The sequence below is a fragment of the Clinocottus analis genome, unplaced genomic scaffold (assembly GCF_023055335.1).
Source record: "Clinocottus analis isolate CAN_PGR_092001 unplaced genomic scaffold, fCliAna1.0.p SCAF_1, whole genome shotgun sequence".
Taxonomy (NCBI): Eukaryota; Metazoa; Chordata; class Actinopteri; order Perciformes; family Cottidae; genus Clinocottus; species Clinocottus analis.
The window spans coordinates 2,757,528-2,775,346 of record NW_027175820.1 but is presented as its reverse complement, the minus strand read 5'-3'; the positions used below and the strand labels follow the sequence as shown (position 1 = coordinate 2,775,346).

At 46.5% G+C, this 17,819-nt stretch overlaps 1 protein-coding gene across 4 annotated transcripts in view; it reads right to left on the bottom strand.

The window, feature by feature from the left end:
* Nucleotides 1–567: 567 nt before the first annotated feature.
* Nucleotides 568–17,819, bottom strand: part of si:dkey-172h23.2 (uncharacterized protein LOC393772 homolog) — a 96,917-nt gene continuing 79,665 nt past the window's right edge. For 2 of the 4 annotated variants that reach the window (XM_068576721.1, XM_068576712.1), the window contains 13 exons: nucleotides 15,604–15,852; nucleotides 15,434–15,510; nucleotides 14,073–14,254; nucleotides 12,862–12,944; nucleotides 12,552–12,740; nucleotides 11,183–11,329; nucleotides 10,101–10,174; nucleotides 9,177–9,221; nucleotides 7,756–7,806; nucleotides 7,303–7,584; nucleotides 6,070–6,249; nucleotides 4,920–5,241; nucleotides 568–2,770 (listed from right to left, as the gene is read on the bottom strand). In XM_068576721.1, the coding sequence (XP_068432822.1) occupies nucleotides 2,718–2,770; nucleotides 4,920–5,241; nucleotides 6,070–6,249; nucleotides 7,303–7,584; nucleotides 7,756–7,806; nucleotides 9,177–9,221; nucleotides 10,101–10,174; nucleotides 11,183–11,329; nucleotides 12,552–12,740; nucleotides 12,862–12,944; nucleotides 14,073–14,254; nucleotides 15,434–15,510; nucleotides 15,604–15,852 (1,934 nt within the window). In that variant the 3' untranslated portion in view covers nucleotides 568–2,717. Of the gene's footprint in view, nucleotides 2,771–4,909; nucleotides 5,242–6,069; nucleotides 6,250–7,302; nucleotides 7,585–7,755; nucleotides 7,807–9,176; nucleotides 9,222–10,100; nucleotides 10,175–11,182; nucleotides 11,330–12,551; nucleotides 12,741–12,861; nucleotides 12,945–14,072; nucleotides 14,255–15,433; nucleotides 15,511–15,603; nucleotides 15,853–17,819 lie in introns of all 4 variants that reach the window. The other 2 variants (XM_068576738.1, XM_068576729.1) reach the window with 2 other exon arrangements.

The window sequence follows — 17,819 nt, the reverse complement described above, 5'->3', positions numbered from 1 at the left end:
AAAAAGGGAATTTGCTCGAGAGAAATGGGAAAAAAGAAGCAATTGACAGACAACCAACACTCAAAATGTCCATTATGATTTTTCTTTTTTCTTTATTATGAGAGAAATGTGACTTTACATCACCCCGTGGGTGAGAATAAAACATAAATAAAACATTCTTACAAAATTTTGAAATAGATCACAAATGAAACTTATTTTTTTGTCCTTTTTTTTTGTACATTTGATTTGTTTTATACATAAATCATATTTACATATTTGTCTTCTTTCTTGTCTTTTCTTTTTTTTTTTTTTACATCGTTGGGAACGAAACAAACCTGCGCCACTTGTACGGCGCGAAACTCTTCCTTCGTTTCAAATCGAGAGCTTTAAATGATCTCCTCTCCTCTACTCTAGTGCATTTGATCATTTATGATTTAAGGCTACGCAGGGTTCACCTGATGGACACACACTCGTCTCATGGACAGCCCCATCATCATCATCATCGTCGTCATCCTCGGGGAGGGAGTTTCCTGACTCGTGTCTGCTGATTGTCCTTTACAGATGGGGGGGGGGGGGGAGGGTTGTGAATCTGCTCGACCGCCACATCTTCCCTTTGCTTTTACTTATTCCTCCACATTAAAGCTGCCGCTGACTGGTTTCCCCCCGAATCAACCAATCACAATCTCTGACAAACGTCTTTGTTTTCCGGCAGTCAATAACAAATGCAGCGGGGTGGAAATGTCGCATGGCGTGAGAGCCCTCGCTCGAGTCGCATTACCTCCGTACGCCCATGACCTGCTGAGAATAATATGTCAATTTCTCACAGCAGGGAGAATATGTAATGAGGAAAAGAAAAGAAAACAGAGTGTTGTCGTGCGAGTCGTAGACGCGAGCGCACCCTAGTGGTCAAAACACACCTTAAAGCAACCGAGACGCGAAACAAAGAGGTTCCCTGCTCCGTTCCTCTGCGTGTCTTTGACTGAAAGCCACAAACGAGCGACATGAAGCCACTAACTGTCCGGCCCCCCGTGAGCCTCTTCGAAGACGCGCTGTAATGGAAAAGCAGGCCCGGACACAAAGCGCCGCCAACAGACACGCACTTCACCACGAGACCCACGAGGCAGCGGGAAAAGCAGTTGAGTGGCGCCGCTCTGTAACGCGCCGTTTTTACGTCCTACCTGTCCAGCAGGTAGCGTGTGCGGCCCACAATCTGGGTTTAGATTAGTGGGGATAAAACACAGGCTTAAAAAAAAAATAATAAAGACGGGTCAGAAAGCCCCTCCCCTCTCCCTGTTTCCTTTACAACGCTAACAAAACGTAGCGTCGCTTACGTACTTTTACACGTTTCTCTCGCTTTGGATCGTCGTCGCTTCCCGTGAGCGTCAGTGCCCTCGATTTAAAAATGATAATAATTCCACAGAATACAAAGATCTCCTTGATTCATATCTCACACTGATAACAAAACAAAATAGCACGAACATATTTGGACCAAAGTGCTTCACAACACCGCCGATGTCGGGTTAATTTGAAATGATCAGACACTGAGCCGCTTTTTCCCGATGAGGCGTTCAAACGGAGCGTCGTTTTGGTGTTTATTTCCTCTAACCAGCTGCTTTGTCCCCAGATTAACAGCCTCCTTTATTCTGAAAGCGACAGCCGCGTGAGTCCATTATGGAAACCGCTGAACTCTCTAACACACAGGAACCATTAGCATGCTATAGAGTTTTACACGCAATTAAAAAAAAAAAAAAAAACCAAAGGAAAGCTCCACCGGTGCTGGATGAGAGATGAGGGCCGCGTAGGAGCCCATTGACAGGGAGATAAAGCAAGGATCCAGCTAATATCCATCCACGGCTCTCAAACACACTAAAAGGATATGAATTGATCCATTAGACGTCAAAAGATATGTCTCAGTCCTTTTTTTTATTATCACGGTCGAGTCTGGAAACGGAGACGCGCATATCTGAAGAGTTTCACTCCGAAATGGAGAAATACATTCCTCAAATAAATTAAATGCGAGCGGGGGAACAAGATTGATGTCATAAAGTCTCCGGAGAAGATTGAAGAAGGTATTTTGAAGATGTGTGGAACAAATCCGCTTTTCAAGTGGTCTGTAAAGGAATGTTTGGGTCCATGCGGAAGCATTTCGGACTGAAAACACTTGTTTGTTTTGGATTGAGACACTTGGTTTCTGCAGCTTTTTCCTTGGATGAATTGTCGAGGAGTAGAAGATGCGTTTCCAGCGGCCTTTTGGGTCTGCGTCTGCGGCGGCCGTAACAAACACCGACCGCTGGAAGGGGCCGTGGAGCCTGAGACGTACCTGGCAGAGCTCGCGAGGGCGGCTCGCCGTGAAACGCCGTCGATTCGACGCGCACAGATGCAGAACCCTCCCGAACGAAGAGATGAATCGCGTAACGGCGGCGGCTACGGAAAAAGGAAACCGAATTCCACCCGAAATGTGCTGCTCGTACTGCAAGTTTGCATGTCTACTCGCGCACAGAATCCCTAAAACATTTGACTTTCCAGAGACAAAAAAACAATGCGCGTCGTGTTAAATTGCTTCATCGTACGATTCGGAGAATAAAAGTCTTTTCAAGGTGATGTTAAAGGTCCCAGAAAGCAGCACACTGCAGCATTACGTATGGAGACGAATGCATTACGACTTGGTAGTAACACATTCCCCCTGAATGGCTGTGACTGGTTGAAGACGAGGAGGAGGAAGAGGAGGGCCACGTCTCTCAGCAGAAGAAGATCTCTCCATCCAGAGCGGGCTCCGGGAGGTGCGAGGGCTCTGAAAGAGAGGAGGAGAGGAGTCGGTGTCACAGGAGGGGTGCTGACGGCCGTCTCTGAGGTGCGTTCAAGGACTGAACAAAACAAAAGCCCCTCTGCTCGGAGCAGCAGTCACCGCTTCATAAGCTGTTTTCACCGTCAGACGTATGAATGCGCTTCGAATGCTTCCTCCATCGTTCGTGTGTTGTTGCACTCAAGTTGGGAGACGCGCAGAAACAGCAAAAAAGTGACGATACCGTCATCAATGACACTCCCTCTCAAAGGGATACTGACGCCACGAGTGCGACATTTGATAATTCTAATAACTAATTAATTCATGCGAAAAGAGAAAATCTTAACGGCATCTGGGAGTCTACACTCAGCAGGGTTTGAGTGTAGGATGAAAATAAAACTACATGCGTCCTGAAAACAAACCGTCGTACGATTACTATGAGGATGAAAACACGATGATACTGCAATGACGTTTTTAAAACCCTTATTCGGCGTGTTAGTGTGCAGCAGTGGCCTTCTAGTCCCAAACAGAAGGCCTACACAGAATCACAAATTCATAGCTATTTTATAATTAGTATTATTATTATTTTTTAAATAGATATGATGAAATAGTTATAAGTACTTCATAATGTAATTGTTTTCTGCCTATTAGCTTGTTTTCTCTGCTCCTTCAGGCCTCTCGTATGGCTTCTTGGTACCTGTTTCACAGCATTTTTTATCCAATCACATGTCACCTCTCTGTAAGAGCAGCCTGGTGGACTAAACAGCGCTCATTGAAGGCCGATACAGTCGTCCCTCGCTATAACGCGGTTCACCTTTCGCGGACTCGCTGTTTTGCGGATTTATATTTTTTGTTGCTTTGTTTTTTTACAGCGTACAGTATGAACGCACATCGTGTTCTGCGCCCTCATTAAGCTGAGAGACTGTACTGTACACCTCGTGATCAGTCTCCAGAATATGTACAGATAAAAAGTCAGCGCAGCGGCGCCCGGACAAAGAGGCGTGGTCAGAGGACCTCGTAGATTGATCATTAAAATGAAATTTGTTAAACATGTTCGGGCTTATTTTTTTAAATCCGCGAACCTTTGAGAGTAATTAAATGAGAGAGAAATGTGAGAAAATGTTAATGCCTGTCTGAGAAAAGTGTATAAAAGTGTGTGGTTAGGGGTTTTACGGCCTTAAAACATGTATAATAATGGTTAAAAAAAATAAAGCTGACTACTTCGCGGGTTATTTTTGGAACGCATCCCCCGCGATAAACGAGGGAGTCTGAAACCACGGCCCGCCACTGGTGTGCAGCATTTGAGACAACGCAATAAACCAGAGGGCCGCAGGACGTAAACACAGCTGGCGCTAGGACCCTGGAGACACAGCCGTGGAGCGACCTGGTGGGGGGGGGGGGGGGGGGGTAGTGAAAGTAGAGCCGGTGGACCGAGTCTGCCACGCTCACTGTGAGATAAAGGAGCAGCAGAAGATGAAGAGGAAGCCTGATGCAGGCTGACACTTAAAAGCTAAAGTTCTTTAAAATGCATCACCAGACTGTACGGCCATGACAGGCTGCACAGGCACCGCTGAGTACTTTTTATGGAATTGTTAAAGATGAGGGTCAGTTTCATTGGGTAACAAATGTCTGTATATTTCACACACTACCGCTGTGTCTCGTGTGAGTTTAATACAGCCGCTTTTATTGCCCACGTTATACTGATTTTATGGGTTTTGTCATGGGCAGTTATTCAGAAATATAATAATCAGGAAATGTATCATTCTGTGGGGTGTGCGAGGTCTTTGCATTTATAAAAGTTGAATTATTGAACATATACGGTCTGATCTGCTGCGCTCTAGAAGAGTCACATTTGACAGCAAACAGAAAGCTTCTTTTAGGGAAGGGGGGGAGATTGGAAATTTGAAAGCTTTTCACTGGGAACTCGTTTGTCTGCACAGGTCATACAACCTACAGCTACAATGGATTCATATTCCCAGCATGCACTGCAACATTACACACATAGAGAGACCTTGACAGTTTGCGCTCATAAATGGATTCGAAAAAAACCTCAACGCAAGTATTCTTCCAATCTTCCAGTCGCTGACAACAGCGCCGCTCTGAGACGCCGATTAACTCGATGTAAAGCCATCACTCCCTCATATTCACCATTCTCTACCTGCTTCCGGCGTGCTCCCCCCTTTGCCCTTCTTCTTCTTCTTCTCCTTCTCCTTCTCCTTCGCCTCCTTGCTCTTGTTCTTGGCCAGCTGCAGCAGGCTCTTCGAGAGCTGGTTGTTGGCTTCGCCCCCTTTGAGGTTGGCGGAGGAGGACGAGGTGAAGGGATTGAGGCCCTTCCCTTTGGGTTTAGACCGCTGGGGCTGCAGCTTCAGCAGGGAGGAGGAGGAAGAGGAAGAGGGGGAGGAGAGCTCCGGCGGGTCCAGCTCCAGAGACTGGGAGCTGCTGGGAAACAGGAATTCGTCCGACGTGGTGGAGGGAGTCCTCTGGAGAGAAAAGGAGCGAGAGATGCACAGCTGTCATCCACATCTGTGAGCGCATGCGTGTGAAGGGTGCATGTTTCAATGAGTTTCAACGAGTTTCAACGTGTTTCAATGAGTTTCAATGCGTAACGGGACGCAACACTTTCTGTGACGCCCATGATAAATAGGTATGAGCCCTTAAATCTTCATAATGCTTTATAGCTATGACAACACAATATAAAGCATTATATAATTACTTATATGGTCAAGTCTGACAACTGCTGGTGACTGACTTTGTTTTTGGCAGGGATCATAATGTATTATAATTCTCATGAATTATAATCTCTATTCAATGCATGATAATCACTGTTGCATTGTTCAACATTGAGTGATAATAAGTCAATATAAGTGTAATTCTTGCAGAGATCTAATGATATTATTTCACAATGACCACCTGAAGTAACTTAGAAACATACAGTGCTTATAGCTACACGTGGCTCTCAGCAGATTTGTATGCATTATGAGGATGTTGGTAATGAATTAAAGACTTCATAGAAAGCGTGAGCAAAAAAAACAAACACTTTGGCACAAAAAAAAGCCCGGGGCTAGAACTCGTTAGGATTGTCATGTTTACTCGTCAAAGCGACTCCCCAGAGCGGTTTTTAAAAAAAAATCCCCTCCGAGAGGAACCGAGGTTCAAGCCTCCGCCGGTCAACCCCGACCCCGCTGAAGTGTCATCGCGGCGTCGCACACAGCAGCAACGAGCGCCGGCCCGTAGCCGCGGGGGGACGACGCGAGAGGCGTCGCCTTCGGCTAATTTTGTATGTTTTCTGAAAGCGTCCCCCTGCTCACCTCGAACAGGCGGTTCTCCTCCATCTTGTCGAGCTGCCGCTGCACGGCCTCTCTGTCCCTCTCCAGCTTCCTCTGTGCGTCCCTCAGCCTCTCCAGGTCCTTCTGGTACTCCTCCTTCCGGCTCTGCAGCCCGTGCTTCTCCTCCTCCAGCTCCTTCTGCCGCTTCAGGACCTCCTCCTCCTGCAGTGGTTGGAGAGGCGCGTTGACAAATTTATTGAAATGCTACAGAGCGACTTGATCGCAAAGCGCGCTGACGTCACAGCTCCTCAGCTGAGATTTGAAGGAATGGGGAGTCTATCTAAAAACACTCTTTTAAAAGGAATACATTATTTTTCCATCTGGTATTTCAGTTTGACGTCAAGGGTCAGCTGATTGATGTCTATTCAAGATCACTCGCTGGCTTGACGCAAATTCGTACAACAGCTAAATGCATCAGATCACTTTTATTTTCTCGCATGGTTAAAATCACAAAGTTTCTGTCCGAGGTGCTTAACTTCATTTTAATCCGTTGCAGCTTAACCTTTTGGAAACCGTGCGAGAAAATCCTACCGTGTCAATTTTAAGTCCCAGCATGCCCCATTCAGACAATCTTTTGGCATAAAATATGTCATTTTTCCATTTTTTAATCGAACGACACAGTTTTTTGACTGAATCTCCTTCCTAACAGGCCAAAGCTTTGTTTTATTGTGATTTCGGTTGCAGATTCCGATTCTTTAGGTCCTTATTTTTCCAAAAAGGTGTCTTATTGACCGGTCGGGGAGGCTTTTTTGGGGAATCTGGCTCATATCATGCCGGATGTTCATAGTTATTATCAAAATATCTTTTAAAAGTTATATTTTTGCAGATACACATTCTTTTCCAAAGACTTTGCGGAACAAATACATACAATAAACACAAGCATTGGAATCAATTTAGGGTTCCTACGACGACTCCAACACAGGGAAAAAGAGGTCTAGAGACAAAATTGGTTCCACAGTTTTCTACAGGTTAAGTCATCTAACCTGCAGAAAGCTCCGGTGACCCTGTGAGGCCCGGAAAAGTCAACCGAACCACAATTCACACCACCGTAGCTCTTTGATTACTGTCAACGTTTTAAAAGTAATCAAACGGGGAGAAAGAGCTTTTCTATTGTGGCGAGTCAGTTCTGCTCCGAGCTTTAAAAAAACAGAGCCGAGGCCAAGTACACAATATGCCGCTGTCACAGACGGGGTTACGATAGGAAGTCATAGCCACCTGCACGTGCACCTGCCCCTCCCTCTCCGCCAGCCGCTGCTCCCTCGTCTCCCACTCCTTCTCCCGCCTCCTCTTCTCCTCGGCGTGGGCCGCCTGCTGCCTCTGCAGCGCCGCCAGCTCCTGCCGCTGCTTCTCCAGGCTGCGCTGCTTCTCCTGCTCGATCAGCGAGCTGGGCCGCGAGGACGGCCGCGACAGCGACGCGCAGGACGAGGTGGAGGAGGAGCGCTCGCTCAGGGCCTGCCGCTGGTCCTCGATGAAGCTGTCCTGCTGGACCACCACCGCCTGAAGGATGGAAGGAGGGGGGAATCGGGTCAGACGCATCACTCACGCTTATTCTCGTAAACACATGCTTTCGTCTGTATCTATCAGCACATTACGCCTGAAAACATCTCAGACATCACATAATAAAGATTGTTTCCCCCCCCCAAAAAGCTTCTGGAGGCCAGGTCTCACCTGCAGGGTGCTGAGCAGGAGATGCAGATTGGAGACACTGTGGAGGACCTGCTGTTGGAGAGGAGAAAATCTCTGAGCAAACTCAACTCAGAACATGCATTTCAATTTCAAATCCGTGATTTCAAAACAAGATTTCAACGATTTCAACCACCGCAACCTCAAAAGTGTCCTCCCGAAATACCATCAACCCGTGAACTTTCAGACAAATTGTTGTAGCAATGCATAGTGTATAAATATACAATGAGCAATACTATTATCATATTTTACCTTTTTTTTTAACCTTATGTTTATTGTACTTCTGTGTTAGGAGGACCGAGCAAAAATCAGCTTTTAATTGTGTAGAACAACTGTCTGTTATCTGTGCACATGACAGTAAAAACATCTTGAATCTTGTATTTGATGTTTGCGGTGCGTCTCAGTGCACTTGACTCCTGCTTGTTCATTCGGAGACGGCAGGGAGGATTTCACGGGATGTGATTTGGCCCGCTGGAGTCGGAGACAAAGTCGGCATTAAACTTGATGCGCAGAAGTGATGTGACCTTTTCTCCATTGAAAAAGCACGACAAAGAGACAAGGCCACCGAGCATTCATCTGCCTGGCGGTGTTTACTCGGACACAAAGCGCTTCAATTAACGTTCCCCTCGAACTGGAGAGTGCGACGTTTAAAAGCGAGGAACATCTGCAGAAAGGGTTGTTGCATCAAATATTAATGCGGCACGGCGTCTAATGGCTGTCAGTGTAACAAGTAGAGGGTCGGATACGTGCTCAGGATGTAGCGCGGCATCCTGTTACGGGTTAAAAGATATTGCGCTGGTTGGAACTGCCCTTGGTCAGTTTATTTTAATTAAAACTGCAGCTTTTCAGGAGTTCAACGTCGTTCATTTACAATAAATAGTGTAATTGTGAGATGTTTTAGAACACAGAGAGCTTTTTTCTCCCCAATGATCGTCATTTCAGAATGGAAACTATTCATTTATGAAAGCGTACCTTGAGAGAAACGTCGTCACAGCTTCCGGATGGATCGCCAAGGAATGTCGGACGCATATGACGTCAGATGAGCTGCTAGGATGGCTGAGGCACTAAAGTGATTTTCTTTAACTTTATCCTCCCATCTCTGTGAATTCTGCTGCTACTTTGCTCGCGCTGGTTCGCATGTTAGCTTTATTCTCATGAATAATTCATTTGAATCCTATTTTTCATTAGAAATTGCTCTTAAAGACACGCCGTTATCGGATAACTTCTTCCTTTCACAGTTTGCTTGGCCCGCCGCGTGCCACTGATAACCACAAACATCCACAGTGCAACCTCTCCTAGCGCCCCTGCCATCCAGCCGATGCATTCACGATGATGGAAACACAGTTTGGACGGCTCCCATGTGAGCAGCAGCTGTAATTGAGTTAGAGAAAGGAAGTCGCTGTTACCTCACTGTTCCTCTTCAGCAGCAGCAGCATGTTGGCGTTTCCTCCCTGCACACAAGCACAAAGACACACTTAAGTACTGCGCTGCCAGGACACAGCGATGCAACCGCATATATATGTATACACGCACGCCATCTCGTCCGCCTCATCGTGTGCGAACATCACGTGGACAGTGCATACTGCACAGTGTGTATAGGACTGAATGTGATTACAGCTGCATGTGGGTGTGCTGGACAAAATCAAATTGCACCCGGGTATGATTATGCACGACTGATACGGGAACACAGCAGTCTCACACTTACTGCTTTTCCAATAGAGGAGGGCTTGTTAGAAGAATTCATTCTCCATTTACAAAGAAAACCAGGAACTGATGTGAATATAATAGAAAGCAGAACGCTTGGATGAACCCTGCATTGTGTTTTTAATGATCATTGACACTCCTTTCTCTCACTGCCTCCCCCCCTCCACCTCCTCATGCCCCCCTCCCCCTTTGTCTCTCAGCCCAGGACGAAATGTAAAAAAAAAAAGAAGAAAAAAATCAAGCAATGCTTTTTTGTTTTTCGGACAGCAGAGAGAACAGAGCGTGGCAGCGCCACTAAAACATCGAAGACACAATTGTGTGCAGTCCAGCTGCTGGATATCTGCAGGAGAAACGACTACGGGGGCTAGCATCGGGTAGAGAGCAGCAGCAGCACCTAAAGGCCCATTCAAGTCTCACGCGACGGATGGTCACCATTAGCAACAGGCCCTTTGCAGCGCGAGTCAAGAGGCTAATTGACCGGAGGCGGCAAAGTGGCTAAATTCATCTTAATGGCATTGTTAATGTTGGAGGACAAATGCCTCCCCCCCCCCCACTCCCTGCACGAGGGGGCCTACGGGCTGTCATTGAGGCGCGGGGGCGTAGCAGTGAGTAATTGAGACGCCGACCTTCTTCAAAACGCTGTCCGACTCCGTCCTGCGCAGATCTCCCGCCGTGTCCTCGCTCTCGTCGCCGTCTCCACCTGCGGAGGGAGAAACCAGGAGAGGGAATTAGACCGCGTTCAGGTCTGCTGAAGGCTGTACGAGAAATGATAATTTAGTGCCGGTTCTAGTAATGATGGATATCATGTTTTTATGTGTTCGTCATTTTTCTGTTCCTTCTGTTTGTCGTTTCCTGTGTCCTCCACGCAAACAAATCACTTCACTCTGCTTTAAACTACTTACAGTATCTCTGACTTTAGTTTATCCCCCAAAACACACATCACCAGCTCCCTCCCCTCCCAGAAACACACACACGCACACACACACACACACACACACAAAGAACTGTGAACGGCTGGTTTCATGTCATGATCATACTTGGACATTGTGGCAATGTTGTAGCAATGCATGGTGTATAAAGATACAATGAGAAATACTATTATTATCATATTTTATGACATTTATCATAGCAATACTGTTATATCTTTTATATTTTGTGCCTTTTTTTAATAGTAATTCTGTGTTAGGAGGACCGAGCAAAATCAGCTTTTCATTGTATAGAATAACTGTCTGTTATCTGTGCGTGTGACAGTAAAAACATCTTGAATCTTTAGTTTACATAATGTTTCGATCGTTTGACATGAATGTTTTTTTAATTGTACTAAATAAAAAGGGTAAAATGTGCTTTTAGGGCAGAAAACCGTTTTGCAGGTGCTGCTACTGATGTGAAAGGATCGCTTATGGCTCAATATCTGCCACAGTGACAGCGGCGTCCCACTGTGAGCTCCCGAGCCATCAGTTCAGAGGGATCGCCCCGGGCGTCGGCTCTGCTGCCCGGGACCCCGTCGATAAAATACGTGCGCTTGAACAGAGGCATTGTGGGAGGGGAGGGGGCGGCGGTGGGGGAGGAGTGCTGGGGTTGGTGCCCTGCTGCACCTTCATCCGCTGAGTCGATGCGGTTTATCCGCTCCGGCGGGTCAAGGCTCGCGCCACTCGCCACCGCGCGCCTGCTGGATCCCCCCCCCCCCCAAAAAAAGCGTCCGACTCACTCTTACTGCTGTGCATCTGGTGGCTGTCGAAGCCTCCAAAGGTCTCGGCCCTGCGGGGCAAACACACCGGCCCCGCTGCCCCGCCCTCCTGGACGCTGGCCATGGCCCCGCCCAGGCTGCTGTTCACCAGCCCCTGCAGCGTCTCCACTGTCACACACACACACACACACACAGAGAGAAAGAGGGGGTACACATCAATGTCAGTAAGTGAATTATCCCGGCTAACTGCGTTACAGTTCAGCTCTGCGCTGATGAATCCTACGAGGCACTTCTGCTTTCAACCTGCTATTGGCTCCTGTTGCTTAGCAACTATTGACAACCTCTTTGAACCGCAGAGCTCTTTTTTGCTGAAAGTTAAAACATCTTAACCATCTGAAATTGTATCAACAATGGCAAGGCACAAGCGTCTCGGTATCCACATATGTACGTAGAGCAGCGGCTCTGTGGACTCTCCAGGGACGAGGAGGGGAAAGAAACGCTGCTGCTGGATGTGAACGCGCACAACAAACGACAATACTGCTGCGAATTCACATATCACACAAGGACAACTATTGACCCAGGCGTAAAGCATCCCTGCTAGTTCCAACAGTGGAGAGTGACCGTGATATAAGTTGTCCTTCATGCATTAGAGGTGCAAACAAGCCGTCGTTGAAGGTCAGTTGCACAATGTGTGATCAGCTAGTTACATCTTTTCTCCTGGAAAACTCTTTGCCTGCAGCAGGGCTGCGTTCAGGGAGAGCGTTTCTCAGTACCAAGAGAAATAAATATAAATAAAGAGTTTGTTTATATTCAGTGAGTGAGTATTGTATAGAATGCTAATCCTGTACGGCCATATACCAAAAACATGGTGCTTTATTACTGCACAATACCAGACAGCAAAAGACTCTTTTCAGTCTGACGAAAAAAAAATAAAAAACTTATTTTTGTCTTCTACTCAGTTGAGTGTCAAGTGAATATTTTATGATCTGAAAAGCTTTATTTTTCAGTCAGCTAAACATTTCCAAACCCAACGTCAACTTCTGCTTCCATCTCACACATTTGATGAACAGGGCTGCCGAAGCCCCAAACAGAAAGCTGGAATAAAACCCTAAAAAACACACTCAGACTCCTTTAATGTCTCCTTGACACAGGGGAGGGTGGGTGTCTAAAAGGTTTTTGGCAAATATGACCGGACATTTGTGGTCAGAAATGTAATTGTGCACTTAAGTGAACCTCATGCGCCTCATGTGACTATAAGGTAGTTTCCATCTCTAATCATGTTCCATGAATACACTGATGGAAAAAGGAGATGAGGTCTGGTCTGCCTTTTTTATTCAGTTTAATGATTCTGCGTTATTGTACAGCACATACATTATACGCGCGGTCTCACCTTCCTGCAGGGCGTCCGACATGATGGACGCCCCCCTGGGCGGCTCCAGGCTGCAGGCCGACCTGAAGAAAGGCTGGACCTGCCGGTAGACCTCCTCGCCCGGGTTCAGAGGCTCCCACATCCCCCTGAAGAGCTGCACCTTCTCCTCCAGCAGAGACAGGATCTCCGTGTCCTTCTGCCTCAACAGACCTGACCGGCAGAGACAGACGGAGGAATTAAAACAGAGTTGGAGGAGAAGGTTTTTGTGGCATTTGCAGCAAAAGTTTCCCCGTTTGCTTTCCGGCGAACAGAGCGGACGCGTTTCTCTCACCTCGCATCTCCTTGGCTTTCGTCTCCAGTTGTCTCTTGTCGTCTTCCGTCTCACTGGGAATCCCTTCGTCCTCGTCCTTCTCCCTGTCCAACCAAGGAAGAGACAACATGAAACACAATGCATTACATCTGTTCAATAATACCAATCAAATCTACAAATCATCATCGACATCTTTCTTTTTTTTATTCTGTTTTTTATTGCTAGTAGGCATCAATCAGACATCTACAGACAATTATCATTTTGATGATGCTTATACTAGTTATACACATATTGAACATGGGGTGAAAAACAGAATAAATGGACTGAAAATAAGAACAAAAAGGAGTGATCTGTTCTCGATTGTACATTCATTGATTTATGAAAAATAAAATCAGGTCTGTGATTGTTGATGTTACCCATATTTTCCAATCAAAAATCGTTCCAGTTTGTGGTTGACATATACATCTTTCTAAATTTAAAATCCCTTACAATATCTACGTATGAATCTACAAGCAGTCATGAAACACTGAAAGTTTTGAGAACCGAAGAACGAAAATGCCGCTATTTCTTTACCAGTTCTTTCAGAAAGGTTTACTGAAGTAATAATAATTGGCTTCAGCCCTTCAGTGTGTACAAGACCGACACCACAGGACAACACTTTGAGTAGACGGGGATTAGACAACACTGAAGGAGTCAAATATTTGACGTGTATGATGTTTCTCGTGGATGACGAAGGAGCATCAGTGGAAAACTGTTTTTGTTTTTATCTCCTCCGTTCCTGCCAATAACCTGATCTCAATTTTGTATTTTGACAGACAGACGGACACAGACCGAGAGAGAAAGATAAATCTCTCTCCTTCCCGCTGGCTGCAGTGGAATAATCCTCTGCTTATAGTGAGCTGCCCTTGAAGAAAATCCAGCATTAGACTGTCCCCTGAGTACATCCCATCCCCAGGTAGAGTGGCGCTAATCCTCCTGACAGCAGAGTGCTCTGTCGCAGCTTACCGTTTATTACTATCTGGAGAACTGGGCTGGGTCTAACTCCTGGGCTACAACGCAAGATAGGCCGTGGATGAACCCCAAAGAGGCCAATAGTCAATGTGAAGCACGTTTCGTGCAGTTGAGGTAATGGGTTGAAGTAAATGGGGACCCAGCATCCTCTGGCTACAAAAAACATTCAATCATCGAAGTATTAGCTTGTTTGCGCAAACACAGAAATGAATCCCACTTACATGGACTGCATGGCCTCCTGGATGAGCTGCATCCAGGTGTTGCGTTCGTCCTTGGAGCTGGCCAGGACCTCCATCATCTCCGGCTTCTCGATGCCCGCCGTGATGAGGAAGAGGCCGCGCTCTTCGTTGGCCACCTCCCTCACGATCAGCTTCTGGAGGGAGATGACCGTGGAGCGCTGGTCCTACGCGGAGGGGAAAGGGGGAGAAAAGAAGGGGGAGGGGATTGATGGAAGCAACGAGGGAGGAGGAGAATGAAAGAAAGAAGAAAAAAAAGGGAGAGAAGATATGACAGTGGGAGGGTCGACGAGGACGAGGGAAGACAAATGTTGAGGGTGGGGAATGCAGGAAGAAGGGCGGGTTGAAGCAGGAGGGAGTGGAAAGGAGGAGTGGGGGAAGAGGACGATGGAGAAGAGAGTTGCAGGGGAAATAAGAGGAGAAAATGAGATTCTGGTTAATGTTATCATCCACATGGGGCCCGCTGATCAGCGGCCTCTGCATCCCTTAAGGCTGCAAGAAAGGCAAAGCCCACTTTAATAAGCGAACGCCACAAACCGACGTTTCATTTCTGCTGCATCCAGTAAAACTCTGACATTGTAAACCACATCCACAAAGTTTTTTCCAGCAATCTCGTCTGAGGTTTAAGGAAAGGTTCTTCATACTGTAACTGTGCTGTGGAATAATGGGAACCAAATCCACGGCTCTCGCCCTGCGCAGAGATGAATTTAAAGTTTGAATCAAGTCAAATCGAGTGCGGATCTTTCGTCAGGAGTTTTTACAAAGTCCTTCGTTTTACTAGCCTCCAACTGGCTTCACACAAATGCTTTCTAGCTTCTGTGCAGGTGACCTTTGACCTGCTTGGCGATCCTTAAAACTGAAGAACCTGGTTCACATGGCCGGCATCCCTTCAAAACCAACACGCTAGTCCACTTTCTCAATGTCGACGGCCTCAACTCAAACATTACAAGCTTTTTTATAGTGATGGATGTGGTTATTATGCCGCGGGCCGCCTCGGTTTTTATTCCCCCTACTGTTTGTGTGTGTGTGCGTCATGAAGCTGTGACTCCTACAAACATGGAAAACCTTTATGATTTATCACAGTTAGAGTTAGGGTTAGATGCCGAGAGCCAGAGAAGCTTTATTAGGAGCAGCTCGCTCACTAGCCAGAGGCAGGCATTATTACACAATGAGTACGCAAAGCGGGCCTGCTAATGCTAACAGCAACAACAGTGGGATAGGAAAATATGACACCAACATCTCTGGCAGGGATTTTTATTACCGGGGCAATGGAGGGGAGGGGGGAAATAGGAAACAGTAATGCAGGAAGGAGAAAGAAAAGAGGAAGGCATGAAGAGAGAGCCTACCAGCATGGCGAAGGCATATTTCTGGTCTTTCTCTTGGAGGAAGACGAAGACGTCCGACAGCAGCAGAGCATGGACATCTGGAGAACGGCCAGGAGGAGAGGAGGGTTGGACAAGTTAAAAAAAAAAAAGTTCGACTCCATATTTACAGAGAGAATTTGCGCACTCCTCACCCTTCAGTCTCCCCTGGAAGTTCTTCAGCTGCAGCACGCCATCGTGGATCAGCCTCCTCCTCAGCAGATCCTCCCTGGCAAAGATCTGGCCACTCTTCGTCGTCATGATGGACTTGCCGTCCATGCGGCTGTGAAAGTCCTTCAGCCGGCGCCTCTTCTCGTGCTCGTTCACCTTGCTGTCCACGGCGGCGATGACCTCCTTCACCAGCCGGACCGCGTCCGTCAGGTCCTCGTGGTCGTCCTCGCTTTCTGCGTTCCACGAAAGAGGGGAAGAGAGAGAGAGAGAGAGAGGTCAGACAGGCGACTGGATAGCAGTCTGGCATATACAAATGTCTCGGGTTAGATCAGCTCAAAGCCTCTTGATGTGTTTCATCGTTTTGATGGGAGGAGTTAAGGATGGATTTTCATGCAGGTGCAAAACCGGAGGAAGCACCAGCCGCAGGGAAAGACCATTATTGTTGAGCAAGTCCACTAAGCTGAGGTGTTCATGCTCCGCAGAAGGTGCAGTGAAATAATTCCATTGAGCCGTGCCTGCGCTTGTACTTTCTGACAAACCCTCTCCTTGCAAATTCCACTGCAGAGACAAAATGAAGACCTTTTTTATTGGTTTATAGATGGTTGAGTTGGACGCATAAACCTCTAAGTCACCATAACTTATTCATGCGTGTTGATCATTGTCTCTTTCATTCTGCCACAATCTTTTCTCCCACCTGCATAATTTAAAAGGAACACCATATTAAGCTATTCAGAATGAGCGCTTTTGTTGCATTGCACACATCCGACAACACTTCCTCGCACGCTTTTTGCCTCGAGCGTGATAACTGTATCTCAAATCAAGGCTTAAGGCTATATATACTGCTTTGGCTGTGTCCGTTCAATACATTTGTGAGCAACATTGGCAACAATATCTCGCCGGACAGTTTCTGCTCAACACTAATGTTCAAAAATGACTCTCCTCCCCTCCTTTTTACACCTGAAAAGGTCCATTCAACATACCGTAATGGGTTTTTAGGATGGAGGGAGTAGCTGGGCTTGAGAATGCACACTCATGATTTCAGTTTCTGACATTTTCCCCTTGTTGCGTTGCAGATGTGTGATAGTGGTAGTAGTAGTAGTCAGAGAGCACGTTTCAGAATATATAGTTTGAACACGGACACTTATTGCTAAAGCTTCTAGACCTCCTGGTTCTGGTCAGCATATCAGAGCTTCTCACATGTCAATCAAACGTTCAGCCAATACTGCACTTTACTTTTTTCTTAAAGTCCTTAAAGGGATGGACATTGATGGACAGCACTGGCAAACAAATGTTGCTTAAGTGTGATTGGTGGACAGAAATAAATCGCATTTGTCAAAGCAACCTTTCTTCCAATAACAACTGCACAGATGGCAATCTCTCACGTGAAGTAATCTTTGCCTGTTTGAACGGCGCGCCTGCTTCATGTAGGACCTTGTTGTTGAGAGGACGAGGCGCGACTTGGACATTAACACAAACGGACCGGCTCAAACGAAAGGCTAAGAAAAAGCCTTTTATTTCTCTGCCGGGTGGTTCAATAATGTCGTCAGGCACTTAAATAACAAACTGACTATGTTTTGCAAAATTAAGCGGGAGTAATTTAAAGGAGGTCACAGTCGGCTGCACCTCAGTAACCTCAGAGTCTCCACAGAGGGACTACTTTTTACAGGTACATTAATGAATTTAGCGTCGAAGTGCAACAATTTAAATCACCAGTGGTCTGGAGGTCTGCACCCTGAGAAAAGCCCAAAAGTCAATATCCTCGTGTCAAGTTGTTTATGCTGTGCACTTTGGGTTTTGGACTATTTTCCTCCTCAGTTTCTTCGCACCTCTCTACTCCTCATCTGTAAATGTGAGCGTGCCGTGTTATTTCCACTCCGTATATATCAGAGTTGGCAGGGGAGAGTCCTCTTAAAGCACCTTGGGGATTAAGGCAGAGCTCCCCCGTCCCACATAGACCTATAAACAGGCTTTTGGGAGGGATTAGTGTGAATGTACACAGTGGGAGGCCAGCAGACGAGAGGTGCTTTAAATCAGATATAAATAACGTGTGAAACCTTTCGGATCCTCAAAAGTATGTTTGATCTATCTTCCTATCCCATAGGTCGCACAAAACTAAATTTGCTTAGTGTAATATATAGTGTAAAACAAGAGAATCAAGTATATACACATACATACACACCACACACACAATAAATCATTA